This window comes from Seriola aureovittata, chromosome 18 (assembly GCF_021018895.1).
Source record: "Seriola aureovittata isolate HTS-2021-v1 ecotype China chromosome 18, ASM2101889v1, whole genome shotgun sequence".
NCBI classification, from domain to species: domain Eukaryota; kingdom Metazoa; phylum Chordata; class Actinopteri; order Carangiformes; family Carangidae; genus Seriola; species Seriola aureovittata.
The window spans coordinates 17819781-17835874 of NC_079381.1; the positions used below are offsets into that span (position 1 = coordinate 17819781).

At 41.1% G+C, this 16094-nt stretch overlaps 2 protein-coding genes across 4 annotated transcripts in view; one reads left to right on the forward strand and one right to left on the reverse strand.

Annotated features, from left to right (window-relative positions):
- ark2ca (arkadia (RNF111) C-terminal like ring finger ubiquitin ligase 2Ca) lies at positions 1–14363 on the forward strand. Of its 3 annotated transcripts, XM_056403357.1 has the most exons (9): positions 45–181; positions 1241–2853; positions 7132–7432; positions 7508–7633; positions 7779–7908; positions 8516–8620; positions 9082–9177; positions 9300–9400; positions 10245–14363. In XM_056403357.1, the coding sequence occupies exons 2-9, from the start codon at positions 2832–2834 to the stop codon at positions 10360–10362; spliced, it is 999 nt and encodes a 332-aa protein (XP_056259332.1). In that variant the 5' UTR covers positions 45–181; positions 1241–2831; the 3' UTR covers positions 10363–14363. The 3 variants fall into 3 exon arrangements, with proteins under 3 accessions (XP_056259333.1, XP_056259331.1, XP_056259332.1); XM_056403358.1 differs by lacking the exon at positions 1241–2853 and having other exon boundaries at positions 1–181; XM_056403356.1 differs by lacking the exon at positions 1241–2853 and having other exon boundaries at positions 17–181; positions 9085–9177.
- The window catches only part of loxhd1a (lipoxygenase homology PLAT domains 1a), a 19047-nt gene continuing 13612 nt past the window's right edge, over positions 10660–16094 (reverse strand). Inside the window, exon 16 of the mRNA XM_056403354.1 lies at positions 10660–16088. Within this exon, the coding sequence (XP_056259329.1) occupies positions 15608–16088 (481 nt within the window). The 3' untranslated portion in view covers positions 10660–15607. The remainder of the gene's footprint in view (positions 16089–16094) is intronic.

The window sequence follows — 16094 nt, forward strand, 5'->3', positions numbered from 1 at the left end:
TCCGGGTGTGCGTGTGCAAGCAGCGCAGCCTGTCCGTTTGAATGTGCAGGGTACTGGAGGGGATCATTTCCATGGACCATCTGTCTCGCTGGCTGCCCACACAACAAAGAAGGACCCAGGATGGTGTTAGTACATGTTGGATATCTGGTTCTCCCCGTCTTCGGCTCAGTTAGAAATAGAGGTATGACTAGCTGTGTGTTTTTTTTTTTTTAATCCTAACCCTAATCCAACAAATTTCTCGGCGTTTCTTCTTTTTAAATGTCCTTTTAAATGATGTAAACAGCTGACACCTGCTAGCAAGGCGAGCACGATAGCGACAGATAACATTAGCTGTCTTGCTAACTGTAGCGTCGCGTAAATATAACAAGTTAAAACGCGGTTACTGTGAGTGAAGGCATTTAATTTTATAGGAGCCACGAGTGTAATGTGTGTTAGTATGTTTCGTGGCCTGTTCACCGCACCAAATCACCGCAGCTGTCAAATGGCAGCCTCGCTTTTCCCTTTTATCGTCAGCGGCGGCGGCTAGCGCGGTCCTGTCTGCTTCGTCTTCCACTGCGCCGTGTTTACGTGCGTTTGCAGTTATTTTGTGCAGTCACTGCTAGTAACTACTGAACGATACCAACAGCTCGATGTTGTTCACATATACCAGCTCAGCTTATTTTTCTTATTTATTTATTTATTTATTTATTTTTTGCCATTAATCTCCACAACTCTGTTTGGATTTGTCTTTAATTTGGCCGTGCAAGCAGCTGACAACATGACAAGGGCTGTTTGCCCCTTTGTGTGCAACTGGCATCGAGTGTGTTGATTTCCTGCGCTCATTTTACACTGACTTTTATGACTTATATCCAATTAACGCATCTCCAATTTAAAAACAGGCAGTGTAATGGTTGTACCTCAGGTTAGGAGCTATTGTAAATAGACTATAAAATGGTGGCATTTTGCCCCAAACCTTAAAATAAAATGTTTGTCCGATGGAAAGCGACAAATGAACCCTGCATACTACGCTGCAGGCGCTCCAGCAGTGAAAATCTCAACAGCATAAAGGCGAATAATCACATCCGTTCAATTGGGCACAATAACAATAACATCATCCTCCATTGCAGTAGGCTATCTGTGTTGATTATGTAATAATAATAGTAGTATTAATAATAATTTGACGTGCATTGTTAAAACTACATGCAGTAGCACCAATGATTTCATTGTGCTTTTATTTGTGTTCTTTTTTCCTGTTCCATAGTATCGAGGCTGGCTCTACATTCCGCATTTCTCAGACCTTTGTCCCCCTCCATTGTGTAGCTAACGATCATCTGCTGCTGTCTGCCGTAGCCTCTGCCTGTTCTCTGCATCTAGCTGTATTGTGAACCCCTTCTTCCTCATTTCCTCTTTCCATCTGAAGACGACATTGGCATTAAAACCGAGTTCCCACTCATACCGTATCCTTCTGTGTAACAGACTAAAGAATAACACCTTCTGTAGAAAACAGTTTGTCTTTATTTATACTGTCATGTTGCTCTTTAGTGAATAACCCATTTGTAGCATTAGACTTTACTACAGACTGTCATTGTGATTCTCCCATTCAGTGTGGATAGACTACATTCTGCTGTAAATTTCTGTAAAGTGGATACATTTTGATCCTCCCCGATTCGATTACAGCCAGGCTTGATCGAACTCTTTGAATATTGTCTCCATCCCCTATTTGCAAAGGTGCATTGTACCAGTGCTTGTATGATCACCTTCTCTAAATCACTTTTGACCAGTAATCTTGTTATCCTAACATTTGCCAATTGGCCAATACCCTGCACTACTAAAAATCACAGTAATTTGTGTGATGTTATTTTCACCTTTGATGGTCCACTGCACTTGCTATAGTGGCGTCCAAACGGCTGGTCATAATCCTATCCATGTGTGAAAGCCTTTGTTCCTGCTAGCTGAATTGATTTTGTCGGTCACAATAAATTGGCGAGACTCAGATCTAACTCATCTTGCCATTTTGAAAATCCCCCCCTATCATTCACAGCCCCCTCTCGAGTCTTTCCTCAGACACCTCCAGAATGCTATCCATTTTACAGGGATGTGTATATCCTGCACTGCTGTAGAACTCCTTTTTAGAATCAAAATGTCTTTTATTCTTTGGTTGTGGTTTTCTACCTTATGTTCTTGTATTAGATCCTAATGCATGGTCATTTTATACTTTTGTTTTTCCACATTGAACAGCAGATTCCAATGTAATCTTTGTGTAGAGATGTCCCTGCTGTACTGAAATGTGCTATAAGCATACACATCTACTCATTGGATGCTGCTTCTGTTCTGTTAACCCTACAGAGAGCATGGTCGGGCCTTGCCTTTGGTCTTAATTTGCATGGTATTATTATGGTTATATAGGACTTATTACTCTTATTATTACTATTATCACACAGTGCCACACATCCTAATATTTTCCAATAAAGACTGTAGTTTTCTTCCTAACCTTCAGTGTGCTTTTTGCTGATTTCCATGTGTTCCTCCCCTCCTCCCTCCACACTGTGCTGTCACTGAGACGGTCCCCTCACTCTATATGTGCTCTCATTTCTCAGCTGTCTTTGACAGAGTTTCTTCAAGTTGCTGCTCTGCTTAGTTTGGAGTAGGGGCAACCAAATTTTCTATCCATTAAAAAAGAAAAAAAAAAGCATGTTTATAGTGAAACACACCGGCATTGATATTTAATGTTACACGCTGTCATTCCTTCCTAATCCATACACAATTGTTTATAAAACAAGACACAGCCTCCCTCACATCCACTCATTGGTGTTCATTGGTGTTGAGTTAACATTGGAACCACTTTGAGCGATATGGACAAATTCTTCTATCATGGTATATATCATTTTCTTTTGGCATATCGATGTATGTGGTGATATACCACAGTCCGTTTTCTGTAAAATTTTTGTAAAAACCAGAGATGAATGAGTTTGTTAATCCAGCAATTTTTTTATTTTTAAATGGAAAAAAATCAAGGTACTTCAACATGCTGATGCACAAATCATGTTAGAAATGTTGCATTTGATATGCAGCATTGCCTAAAATGGCCTAATACAACTAAAGATATTAAAGGGTCATTTGCCAGGGCATAAATGGTATTGCAAATGCCATTTATACAATGGCAAATTATAGTCTGAGACCACTTTTCCTTTCACTTGAATGGGACTGTGGTCTCAGACTCCATTGTATTTATTATTTCGTCCTAATTTAAGGGTGAACAGACTTGTATCTAAACCCCAAAGACCTTTTAAGTCTCTCTTCCTTATAATATATAACCACTGGGCTACATTCTTCTGTAGGTTGTGCAGTTCTTTCGAATGTGTTGTTAAAGGAATAGTTTGAGATTTTGGGAAATATGCTTATTTGCTTTCAGGTGAAGAGTTAGATGAGAAGATTGATATCACTTTCATAGCTGCACAGCAAATATGAAACTACAGCCAGCAGCTTAGCTTAAAGTAACCAAACATGTCATTTTTGCACTTGGTTTAAGGAAAGGAGAGATAACATGTTTATAAGTGAGCTTTGGAGATGCTGATAGGTGGATTCTGTTACCATTTGAAAGAGCCAGGCTAGCTCTTTCTCTCTAAGCTAACCGGCTGCTGGCTTGTACTTAACAGACAGAAATCAAAGTGGTATATTGTCATTTAACTCTACACCTGCGAATTGAATAAGTAGATTTTCTACTATTCTTTCAAATGTGTAGCATTATGAAAAATCAGCCTGGCTCAATCACCAAATTGCGACTATTTTATTTGTGAAGCCTTATATCTGTGTCTCCATGTCATGTCTATAACTTTTGGGCTCTTTCATTTGGTTCTTTTCTCTTTAAGTAGCACAACGGACCTTGATACATTCATACAAGTAAATTATTCGATCACTAGAAAGCAACAGTTTTAATTTGTAAGAATAAATTCCTATAGTCATCCAGAGGTATGTTAGTAGCTTCTGACAACAACGTAACAAAACGTAATGTGTCTCATTGTGCAGATAAGGCTTTTGATTATTTGTTGCAGGGAGTCTAATATGAAATGAATGTGTTGACATCATTTTTGTCAGTAAGTGATGGTAATATTGCACTATAGGTTGCCTACAAGGGCCTTAATTTTAAACACAAGTGCTGAATGTTTATACTAGCCTACAAAACTATTTGGTTTATAAGTTCTACTTTTTTGTAATTGTTAAGTTAATTACTCTACCGTCTTGGCTTTATGGATCGCTCTCACTATAAACAAAGCATTAAAAAGCCTTTGCTTCTCTGAAAAGTTTTGAAGTAGGGCAGTTGGTCACATCATGTAGCACAGGCTCTGGTGTCATTAATTCTGAGTATTTAGCTGCACACTTTAAATATAGATTCAGCAATTTAAGGAGTTTTAAAGTGTGGGACTCCCTCCTGTCCCATTCCAGCCACTTGAGCCTTACATCTGTTCACAATGTCTGAAATAGTCAGAGTTATTTATGAGCAGACATAAGGTGTGTCTGAGAAATCGCCATATGTGCTTGGCAATTTTTGCCACTGACTACAGCAATAGACTTTTGAATAACTTCACTGCTGTAATGCATATGTTAAATCACGGTAGCTGCATTGGTTCAGACCACATTAACATCAGATGTTTTGTCTTTCACTGAGCAACCACCCTGTCCTTATTTGACCCATGTACAGAATCAAGGTCAGTAAGCAGTGTGCAAGCATGGGCCATCTAGAGCAATTTGTATGTACATTTTTAGTCCAACTGTACAACACAGAGGCTTATTTCTCTCCTTACTCCGGCACTCTAAATTGTGAGTCTGCAAATCACCAATATCAGCTGGTGTGGTGATGGATTTCAAATAAAAAACTGCATAATACACGGCTCTGATGCATGATGGAAGACCACCGGACTAGGCAGAAGACAGGATTACGTTAGAAAGGAGGTGTGATTGCAAAGCTGCAGTGATGGCAGCGGGAGGGCGAGGAGGGGGGGGGAGAGAGACAGGTTTAATGTCAGACTGCTGCAGTCGCTGGTGGGCGGTGCTTATGGGCTGTCACTCACACAGGGACACCATGCTGCAGCCACATTGTGGGGGAGGGGCTGCCTGTGTGCAGCAGCTCAGGGGCTAGGAGTGAGGAGAGGTGGATGAGGAGTGTATGTGCATGTGTTTGTGTGGATGGGTGGGGGTCTGTTCTGCACCAATCGGGCATTTTATGTCTAAGTCAAAGTGGAAGCAGAGATGTAACACTGCTGGCAGCACTGCAATATGTCAAATATTAATGTCAGCAGTTGATGCTGTGGAAGAGCCCAGAGACAAATAATCTGATGTTTACTCTAAGCTTCACACGGAGTCCAGTCTTACCAGGTCACAGGCTTTATACAAAAGTGACGTGCAACCTTTTACCAAACCGAACCACCAGTCTGCCATTTTTGCTCTACTTCCTCAGCCAAATGTTTTCAGCCTGCTCATGGCTCTCAAGGTTCACTGGCTTTCCACATCCAGAGGCTACATGCAGTGAAGCAAAACAACAATCGTGCAAATATGTCATATTAGTAATACTTAAAGAAATAGTTTGACATTTTTGGAAATCCACTTATTTGCTTTCTGGAGAAGAGCAAAGACAGCTGGTTAGCTTAGGTTAACTTAGCTTAGCACTGGAGGAGGAAACAGCTAATTTGTACCAAAGCTGGCGTGTCAGACTCTTTCTTGGGTGAGACATAGTTTGTCGTGTTTTCATTTTGGTTTTTGTAAGATTTTGTAACTGCTACACAAAGCAAGGCTAGCTGTCTCCTCCTGTTTCTATTCTTTGTGCTAAGCTTAGCTAACCTAAGCTAACCAGCTGCTGACTTACAGTTAACAGATAAACATGAGTAGTATCAATCTTCTCATTCAGAAAGTGAATAAATGTATTTCCCAAAATGGCAAACTATTCCTTTAACTAAACAAAATAAATATATATAATTCACATCTATTTCATAGATTTTGTGTTTAAATTCAATGAAAATGTTACAGACGATGTTATGCAAATTAAATCTCAAGTCAGTGAACCATCTTCTGTTAATTAGATTTGTCAGCAAATGCTAAATATATCACAAACCATTAACTAATAGCTAAATCCTCCCACTTGCTCATATTAGGCATACGGTGTCACTCCATATTACTGTTTAGCAAGTCCAGATTTAGTCTGCCTGATTCAGCCTGGGACGGTTGACACAGCAGTAGATTAGATAATTGTTTCTTATAAAATACACAACTTGAAGACTGAATATATTTCTAGGGCATACAGAGGGACAATACTCAGGTATTTCATATACACACTGCACAGTCCATCTTCCACACACACTGTCTGCCTCCTGGTCCAGAAACCTTGTAAGTTGTAATGGGAACTTCAAGTAATGGTTTGTCACCACCTCACTCTCCGTCCAGCCCTCTTTTCTGTGAGCTCAGTAATTTGTATTGATTGTTTTGTTCAAGTCAATACAGAGGTGATTCAGTTTGACTACCACACAATCTCATGTCTTCTCCACCTCTAATAGGAGGGGTGGGGGAGGGTAGAAATGGAGGCGGATAATCTTTTGAGCCCACCTCAGTTGCTGTGGTGCCTGACTATTATCAGACTCATAGAGGGTTTTAATGAGAAATCTACAGTGTTCCTTCAAACAGCAATCACAATATAGAACCTAAATCTATTAAATAGACTAGAGATGGACTGCAGACAACCCTTGGTGCTGTAGATCTCCTCGGAAACACCCCAGGCAGCTAGTGAAGATCCATCCTCCCTGCTGGCTATACTATGGCAAGTGGACAGGGAGGCCACTGGGTGCAATCTGTCTGTGGGTTTAGATGGTGCTCCACAGGGGTCTCAGTGTTTGTGTCATCCATCTGCTGTTTTGTCTGTCTTGTCTTGTCTCTTCCTGTGTCAGGACTCTCCTATTTTTATGTTCTCTCAGTGTGATCGGTGGTTGAATGTTTTTGAATGTCCTTGTGTGTGTGAGAGGGAGCCAGAAAGGCCTAATTTGTCTTATTAAGAGCAGTTATGTGTGTCAATATGTGCTCGTCACTGGTTTGTCTTGGTCCCTGTGGTGTCTGTTTAGTTGGACGTAATCACAGGCAATTCTGATCACTTGCATTTATTTCCCATAGGAGCACACTTCACCAGGCATCACAATAGCCATGCTACCTCCTGCCGACACTTTCACCTGGGCGCTCCCCAGGCGCCCATCTCAGCAGAGTTCCCTCTAGGACATGCCAGCCAGCCCCCTCAGACAGGCCTGGCCACCCACCTGCCCCCGGCACACCATCCGCCCCTCACTGCCCTGCCTGCACCCCCTCAGTTCCAGGATGTGCCGGGGCCTCCATTCCTACCTCAGGCCTTACACCAGCAATACCTCATCCAGCAGCAGCTTCTTGAAGCGCAGCATCGCAGGATCCTCCCACACTCCAGGTAAAACCACGAATACATGCTAATTCAGATAAATATACATATAATACCAAGTTAAATATTTCTATCTTATTGCAGAAGAACCCAGGAGCGTATTCCCCTGAACCCTCACCGACTGCGTTCAGGCTATGAGTACTCCCCTCCCCTCCACGTTCCCCAGCCAATGACACAGCAGCCACGGTACCTGGCCGAAGGCACCGACTGGTGAGTCACTGCTGGAGATTAACGAGAGTCCTGTAGAGTCGAGAAATTATCCCCGTCCTTTCATCTCTGCACCCATCTGTCTGTCTGTCACATTGCCTAACATGGGTGACAATGTTGATTTAGCTGCCTGTCTGTCTGCCTGCAGGGATCTCAGCGTAGATGCCGGCCTCCCTCACCACCAGTACCAGCTCCAGCAGCTTCCACAGCACTATCAGCATTACCTAGCCTCCCCTCGAATGCACCACTTCCCCAGGAACACATCCTCTGCACAAGTGGTATGTTCAACACAGACTGTTCCACCCTGCTATTCTTCATTTTGAATTTTACTACCATAATAATTTTTTTCAATAGATATCTTCGCCTGTAAATTAGAGTTTTTTTCTCCAATGGGCTGAAATTGATGCAGCAAAACCAGATTCCATGCTTTTTTTTCTTCCTTGTCAGTACTGGCACCTACATTACCCACAATGCAACTTGAAGTACAAATGCTATGAAAAAAACTACAATTTATGAGACTTAACACCGCTCCGTCTGGAGCCACAAACAACCTTATACAGCTTTTCACACAGAAACTCCCAAAGACCTCTAACCATTCTTAGATGTATAAAACCAGTGGAGTTCCCCTTTAACTCATAATAATTGGTTCTTTTCACACAGATCTCTTTACGTTTCACACAACTATCACATAGCCAACATTTTCCTCCATAATAATCATAAAGTTTCACATAAAGGGACGCACTGGAATGTGATGTTAATTCTTACATCAACCTCCTTTTGGAGCGTGTATTTGCTTGCTTAACAATGCATCAAAAGAATGGAGAAAAACTGTATTTAGCTGCAGGATGAACCGTGCTGTAATATGATGGAGTTCTCTTTTGCTAGGTTGTGCATGAAATCAGAAACTACCCGTACCCTCAGCTGCACCTGTTGGCACTGCAAAGTCTGAATCCTTCAAGGCATGCCACCGCTGTGCGAGAAAGTTATGAGGTAGATATATTTCGCAATACATTTCATATATTTTCCACCCATCCACCCATCAAAGCCAGGACCCTCGTCTTTTTTTTCTTTTTTTTTTAAACAAACTTTCAAGCTTTGTGTCACTTTGCCATCTCATCTGCATCTTTATTAGTTGTATTAAAGAACTTGAACTTTGTCTATACTGTTGTATTCTAGCTGACAAATAACCTCACATTATGTTCCATTTGGTAGCCGTTCTAGAGCTTTCAGTCATATCACATGATCATGTGATAGGAGTTTGCTCTGTTGTCATGTCAAATGTAGATCTGTTCAAATTTCTTTGAATGCTTAAAGGGCTTCTTATTCATGTTGGAATAATACATTGACGTTAAAGTGAATTCTTGAACTTGGAAACATCAATTGACAAAACAATGTCAATTTAGCAGCTGTTATAGAGTATTCTATTATATTCCGCTCTGCTTTTTCTTCAGGAGCTGTTGCAGCTGGAGGACCGGCTGGGGAGTGTCAGTAGAGGAGCTGTCCAGACAACCATAGAGAGATTCACCTTCCCACACAAATACAAGAAGGTAGGGCAAATAACAGTAACCACAGCATGTTAATAACTCAGAGACATAAACTATTGATTATATTTACACGGGGTTTAATGGCCTAATATTATGCCGTTCTGTGTAATTTGACCTGCTAACAGAGAAAGCCCCTGCAGCTGAAGATTGGAGAGGAGGAGGAAACAGATGTGGATGAGAAATGTACCATCTGTTTGTCCATGCTGGAGGATGGAGAGGACGTCAGGTGAGAAATCCCTCAGAGCCCCAGAATCTGACTTTTTCACTAAAACATCACTTTTCTGTGAAGAAAATTCAGAAAGCTTCAAATAAAAGTTCAACAGAATGCTTATTGTGTTTGTGACAAAGAGTTAGATGGCAGTATTGGTGTACTGGTTTACCGTTTGGTAAATATGAACCTACCACCTGCGGGCAGTTAGCTTAGCTTAGCACAAAGACTGCAAGGGCAGGGGGATCAGCTAGCAAAATGGTAACGAATTACACATACTAACACCTCTAAATGTCACAAATTACCATCTTAGATCTAATTTATTGAGCAGTTGTCAGGTAACCAGCGCTTGCCCAACACATAAACCTCTGGTACATTTACACTTTGGTTACAGTTGCAGTTAAACAATCATGTTTTTAGTCTTTGTGCTAAGCTAAGCTAACCAGCTGCTGGTTGTAGCTTCATATTTAACACACCTATATCAGATCTTCTCATCTCACTCACATCATAACATGAATAAGCATGTTTCCCAAAATGCTGGACTATTCCTTTAAACATTCACACAAGCACATGGACTTAGACATGCATTCATAACCAAGTTGGGGGGTGAGTTTCAGGAAGAACTGTGCCCTGGGATGAGGACAGAGAGTCAGTTTACAGCATATGGAGTCTCAGCTGTCTGAGAGGCGTGTAGGATTCACGACTCAACAGAAGTTGTCTCTACATGCCTGAATGAACAAAATTAACTCCCTGCAGGTTTCAGAAGTTCTTTGCAAGCCAGTAACTGTCTGCACTGGGACAGTCATGCTTGCCAATGTGAATCAACATTGACCCCGTGTCTCTCTGTCTCTCTGTCCTCCAGGAGACTGCCCTGCATGCACCTATTCCACCAGGGCTGTGTGGACCAATGGCTGGCCACCAGCAGGAAGTGTCCAATCTGTCGAGTTGACATCGAAACACAGCTGAACCCTGACAGCTGATGAGATTCAACCTCCCCTCCCCTCACACTCTCCTTGTCAATCACCCTTGTGTGGTTCCTGCTTTCTTCCACCCCGGCTTGCCGGCCTCTCTCCCCTCCCGTTGGGTGCTTTGCCAAATGTCTCCAGACTTCATATGACATCATCACCCTTCTGACTCACGCTTTACTGAGCCAAGCCAGGATAACTAACTGCACGAGAGGCTGCAAAGGACTCTCTTTATATAGAAGCACATCCCTCTGGAAGCAAAAGACACGCAAACACACACAGACACACAGACACAGACACACAGACACACACACACACACACACACACACACACACACACACACACACACACACACACACACACTCACACACACACTCATGTACACAGGGTTTACTTGTAGCTTGCTGGTCAATAGTGGGGTGTTGTTGCTGTTGTGGTGTTGTACTTGTAGGTAGCCCCGGGCTGTGTAGCATGTCCTTAAAGCCATGACTTAATGTCCTGAGAGTGGAAAACACATAACCCCACACTGAGCTGGCTACTTTCTCTCTTTTCTCTCTCTCTCTCTCTCTCTCTCTCTCTCTCTCTCTTACATTTCTCTCTTTTTAAACACACTTCAATCAAAAATGAATATTCTGCCACATAAGAAAGCTTAACAGAAACTAAATGCTCTGATGCCATGTTTACCTAAAGATCATTTGTGGTCGTAGTAGAGTAGCAGTAACCAACAAGTGATATCTGGTGCAATGTCGCCTTCTTGGGGACAAGCGCCAGCTACCTGATGTTTTAATTCTATCATGCAGCTTTGACATTTTGCAATACAGTTGTACATTTACCTTGGGTTGGTGTCATGTGAGATGGTGTCATGTGAGTAGGTCTCTCTTTCACTGCCGCAGACAACCGAGCCCAGTGATCGAGTTGTTGTGTGTTTAAAATTTAAAAAATAGGTAGAAAGTGTTTTACCAAAATGCATTTTGTCACAGTGTAGCTTGAACCTGACGTGCAGGTTCACATGTGTGTGCTCTGCCCTGCTGTGTGTGACTTCAAGAATGTGTCTAACAAAGGTGTGGGTGTTCAAAAAGTGCAAATGTGCGTGTGTTTAAAGGGTTTCAGGCAACACCTTGACTCACTGTAGGTTAATAGCATGGCCATTGGAGTGCTTATACAACACAAAGCCAAAAAAAAAAGGGATGAAAAAAAGGAAACTATCATGCACCGCAGAATGAGGTGGGAGGAAGATTTAGCTACCCTTGTACCTGCATCTTCATCTGGCGCAGGGCCAGTGGCAGAACAGTGTGTACTAAAAATGCATGTTTCATCGTCGACTTGGGCTGTTAGCTTTGGTAGCGTTACTTCAATTTAAAAAGGTACAGAGATGGCTGTGCATGACTTAGTTAATCTGAGCTGTGACTATCTTCTCAACACTAACAAACAAACAAACAAACAAAAAAATGAGCACGGTGTCAGTGGCTGCTCCCCTGACTTGTAGCGTGTGTTCATCTTGTCCCCTTTGGGTGCAACGATGGGATCCTCTTTTCGATGTTAACCTTATTGCCTAAAGAACAAGCACATGTGACAATAGTTACAGCAACAAAAGTTTTTTTTTCCTTGGTATTGCATTTGCGTTGGTTTATATTTAGGTATAGATTCATGCAGTGTTTCAGCAGAGAGAGGAGCTTGCGTATTGATCTTGTGTATTTGTGTGACAGACCTCCCCTCGTGGTTGCTATGCTGGTTGCTATGCTGTATTGCTAGAACATGTAGAACGTGGTGCGACGGAGGCAGCCTCCCTCTCACAGTGCACACAGACACGAGATGACACGACAGCAGGAAAACGTTCAGGCTGTTAAAAGAAGTCGTGGTCTCACCAATTTTCACTTCTTCTTTTTTTTTTTTTCCCTACGTGTCGCCTCATCATTTCAGCTCCACAGGGCTGTGTGTTAATGGCTGCCTTTAGGACCCTCACTGTCCTATGCACTGTGATAGTAAAGGATAAGATTTGGCCCAGAGTCTCTTTCAGCCTCGTGGGCCAAGGATCAATCAACAACGATTACTTCTCCCTGTCTTGTGCACTGCCAGTGTTGACACTGCCTCCTCCTGTAGTGGAGTCATCTGTGATGAAGTTTTCATAGTTTACACAGGGTGTTGTCAGTTGAGATGCCTTAAGTATTTAACAATCATAATTTATTACTAACTGTAGATATTGTGGGTATGTATTTAATTTTGTATAGTTTTTTGGGGGCGACTGAATCATAATTTATTTATTTAGAAATAACACAAAAATGCTATGAAAAAAACTATTACCTCATTTTTGCATTGTTTTAAATGGGAATGCTTTGCATGCAGTTGTACTTTTTGGAACACTAAAAGTTAAAGAAAAAAAAATTAGCCCTGCTGTTTGATCTCCACAAGCTGGCTGTGCGATGTTTACTGTCCAAGGCTGAGCTACTGAGCCTGCTCTCCGTCTCTCTCAGTCTATCTCTATGTCTCTCTCTCTCTCTCTCTCTCTCTCAGTCTATCTCTATGTCTCTCTCTCTCTCTCTCTCTCTCTCTCTCTCTCTCTCTCTCTCTCTCTCTCTCTCTCTCTCTCTCTCTCTCTCTCTCTCTCTCTCTCTCTCTCTCTCTCTCTCTCAATCTATCTCATGTGGTGCTGTGGATCTTGGTTACATTCCATTCAATGCAATTTCTCTGATCCCCCATGCTGTGATGTAGTGGACAAACTGCAATGAAGTGAATTGGTTTTAGTTTGTGATTTCTTTCTTTTTTTTGTTTTGCACTCACTTGTTAAAATATGGGAACCCTCTCACTGGCAAAAAAAATGGTAGTTTAGATTATTTAATATTATCACTACAAACTCTGGCTTTTGTTCTTTTTATGCTCTGCTTCTCACAATGCACTATGGGTCTTAATAATGATCATCCGTGAAGCATGTTCCTTCGCTTTAACTCTTTGTATCTATCATTTACGTTTCATCTCTCTGGTGTTTCTCTTCAGTTCTTTTTCCAGAATAGTTTGTAGACTTAAGCATAACAAGTGCCTCGCTTTAAGTGTTAGGAGATATTTCCATATTACTGACACCATTAATACGTAACAATCAATCCATGAAGCCACCATGCCTTATTGGTTGCATAATTAATTAAAAGGATGGGTCATGAAAGTGCTAAGACAACATTTGACAGGTGTCTACAAAAGCCATTTTCCTCAAAAATTCAAGTCAAACTGTCCAAAAGAGCTGTCGGTTTGTAGGACTGAAGCATCACATACTGTGGAAATAGTTCTGACTACAAAGAGGCATGTTTCACTGTGGGCTTTACAAATATTACAGTCATCTTCCTTTACTTCATGTCTCTATTCTGTTCATCTTCTATCTCCTATTCTCTCCACTGCTTTTTTTATTTTATTTTACCGTCCATCCCTCCTCTCAGAATCTATCCTCTGTTTCCTTTCACAGTCTAAAAGGAAGGCAAGGATTTTAAAGCACAACCTTTTCTAAAAATGCATGTTTTCTCAGGTTTCAATATAGTCTCAATGGTTTAATAGTATATGGTGAAAATATATACAAAGAAATATAACAGAAAAAAAAATATTAATTTTGTTGCTGCTTGAATCTGAAAAACAAAACTGAAGAGAAAATCCCAAAAAGTGCCAGTGAAAGGGCTGCCGCCATCCTTGTATGAAAATCTGCTGTTTAGCTGTGACTGCGCAATGTTTTTCAATATAGGATATTTTATCTGAAAATAGAACTATTTATCATTAATATTAAAGCAATAGCGCATTAATGGTGATGAGTGTGTTGATGAAGAAATGGATGAGCATATTATGGGTAAATGTTAGATTCACATTTGGTGGAATTTTGTACTTTATTTATTATTACTACTAATAATAATGATAATGATTTCAAAAGTTGCATTGCTAAACCCAAACTGTTCTGTTTTGTTTTTTAATTTTAATTTTATTTCATGGCTTGTATATTATCCTTTTGTATGTGCTCTTTTTGTAATAAATTGGATAAAATAGACTTGTTTTTGACCTCTATATTTGCATCTTTAATGGTCTCAACTTTTCTCCCAAGATGTGAATATAATTTGACCTTTTGACACTTAAGTGGCTGCTGTTAGGTTAAAATGCAGCCTTTATATGTCTTGGGGATCGATTTATGCACATTTTTCTAAAATTCAGATTCTCTTCAGTTCTTTATAGACCTTTATAGAAACTTTCAGTAAATCATTTTGGTTTTTCAGCAAACAACTTTACTGTTTTGGTTCACTGTCACTACTCTGGCTTTAGCAGCTAAAGAGGCAAAGATTCCCTGTAAGAGTTGACACCAAAAACAGAACAAAAAGAAAGAAAAGAGAAAGAATGATGGAAGAAAGTTGGTCCACAATTATTAGATGTGTAAATAGGCAACTGTTTAACAGGTATGTTATATAAACTAAATAAAGAAGGTGATAATATTGTATTTACAGCTTTTTTCCGCTTCTCACAACTGGCCGAAAATGCAAGACTGATTGATTGCAGGATCAAAGCAGCAATGACTGTTTTTTTATGAGGGTGGAGTGGATGAAGTAAACACAATGCTGATATATTATGACCTTGTGTTTCTGGCCACCTGATGAATATAAATCTGTGGCTGAGTCTACAGTGAGGTAATCAGAGCTTTTCCACTGAAAACAGCTTCCTGCTGTGATGGTTTGATAACGACAGTGAGATTGAACTAAAACAGAGCTGCAGGCCACTAAACCAAAACACTGAGCTGAAAGTCAGTAAAATGCTCTGTAGAGCTCAATCTCTGTGGGGTCATCAACAAGAGTCTATTTCAAATCATGCATAGACATTTGATCCACTGTTACTATAAACAAATTGAGTCTATGCTGTTGTAGAAAAAGAAAAACCCATGTAGGGTTTGATATTTGTATAGATCCATCACTGAGACAAACAGGTTGGAAACTGGGAGTCTGAGCATTACAAAAGATTTTAATCTTTTATAAAACCTCTGTTATAACAAAGCAGCTACGCAAACTATCCCTGACATGAAATTTAAAAAGAATGGCACATTCAAGATATTGTCACAATATTTCATTTCAGGCTGTATTCTCAGGTAGTATTAAACATCTAACTATAATATAATTTTAAAAAACTATGGATGTAAAAATCTGTCTCAATTCCTGAGAAGTAAAAGTCTCCAGAGCAAAGTCTCTTTGGTCATTACTTTTCAACCTGAGGGTGGATCTCTCTGCTGTGGGAGTGTTTAGAGATAATACTTTAGTATTTCGGGTAGAGGACTCTGGTGATCTGCCCGTCAGCCCTCTTAGTGTCCAGCCACTTCCCACAGAGGAAGATGGTGGTTACACCGTTGGCTGTGTTTGTGACTTCCACACGATCCAGCAGCCAGCCGGGGCTCAGACCAGAGTTGTCGTGCTCCACCCGAACCTTCTGCAGCTCTCCCATGTCCAACATTTCCAGCAGGAAACGGTCCGTCTGCTCACGTTCGAAAAGGTTGCGAAACTTCTGTCGCAGCTGCCGGCGGCCTGAGTCTCCGTTGGAGCCATAGACAGTGATGAAAACATTGGCATCTGTACCTGCTCCCTTCTCATCACCTGTGATGACGATGATCTCATACTTGACGGGCACCAGGCTTCGTGCTTTACTGGCAAAACTCTCAATTGTCTTTGTGCACTCAAAGGTCAAGAAATCATCCCTCTTCGGAGAGAGAGGGATGAGGGCATTGCAACTGAAGATGTACCTGGAG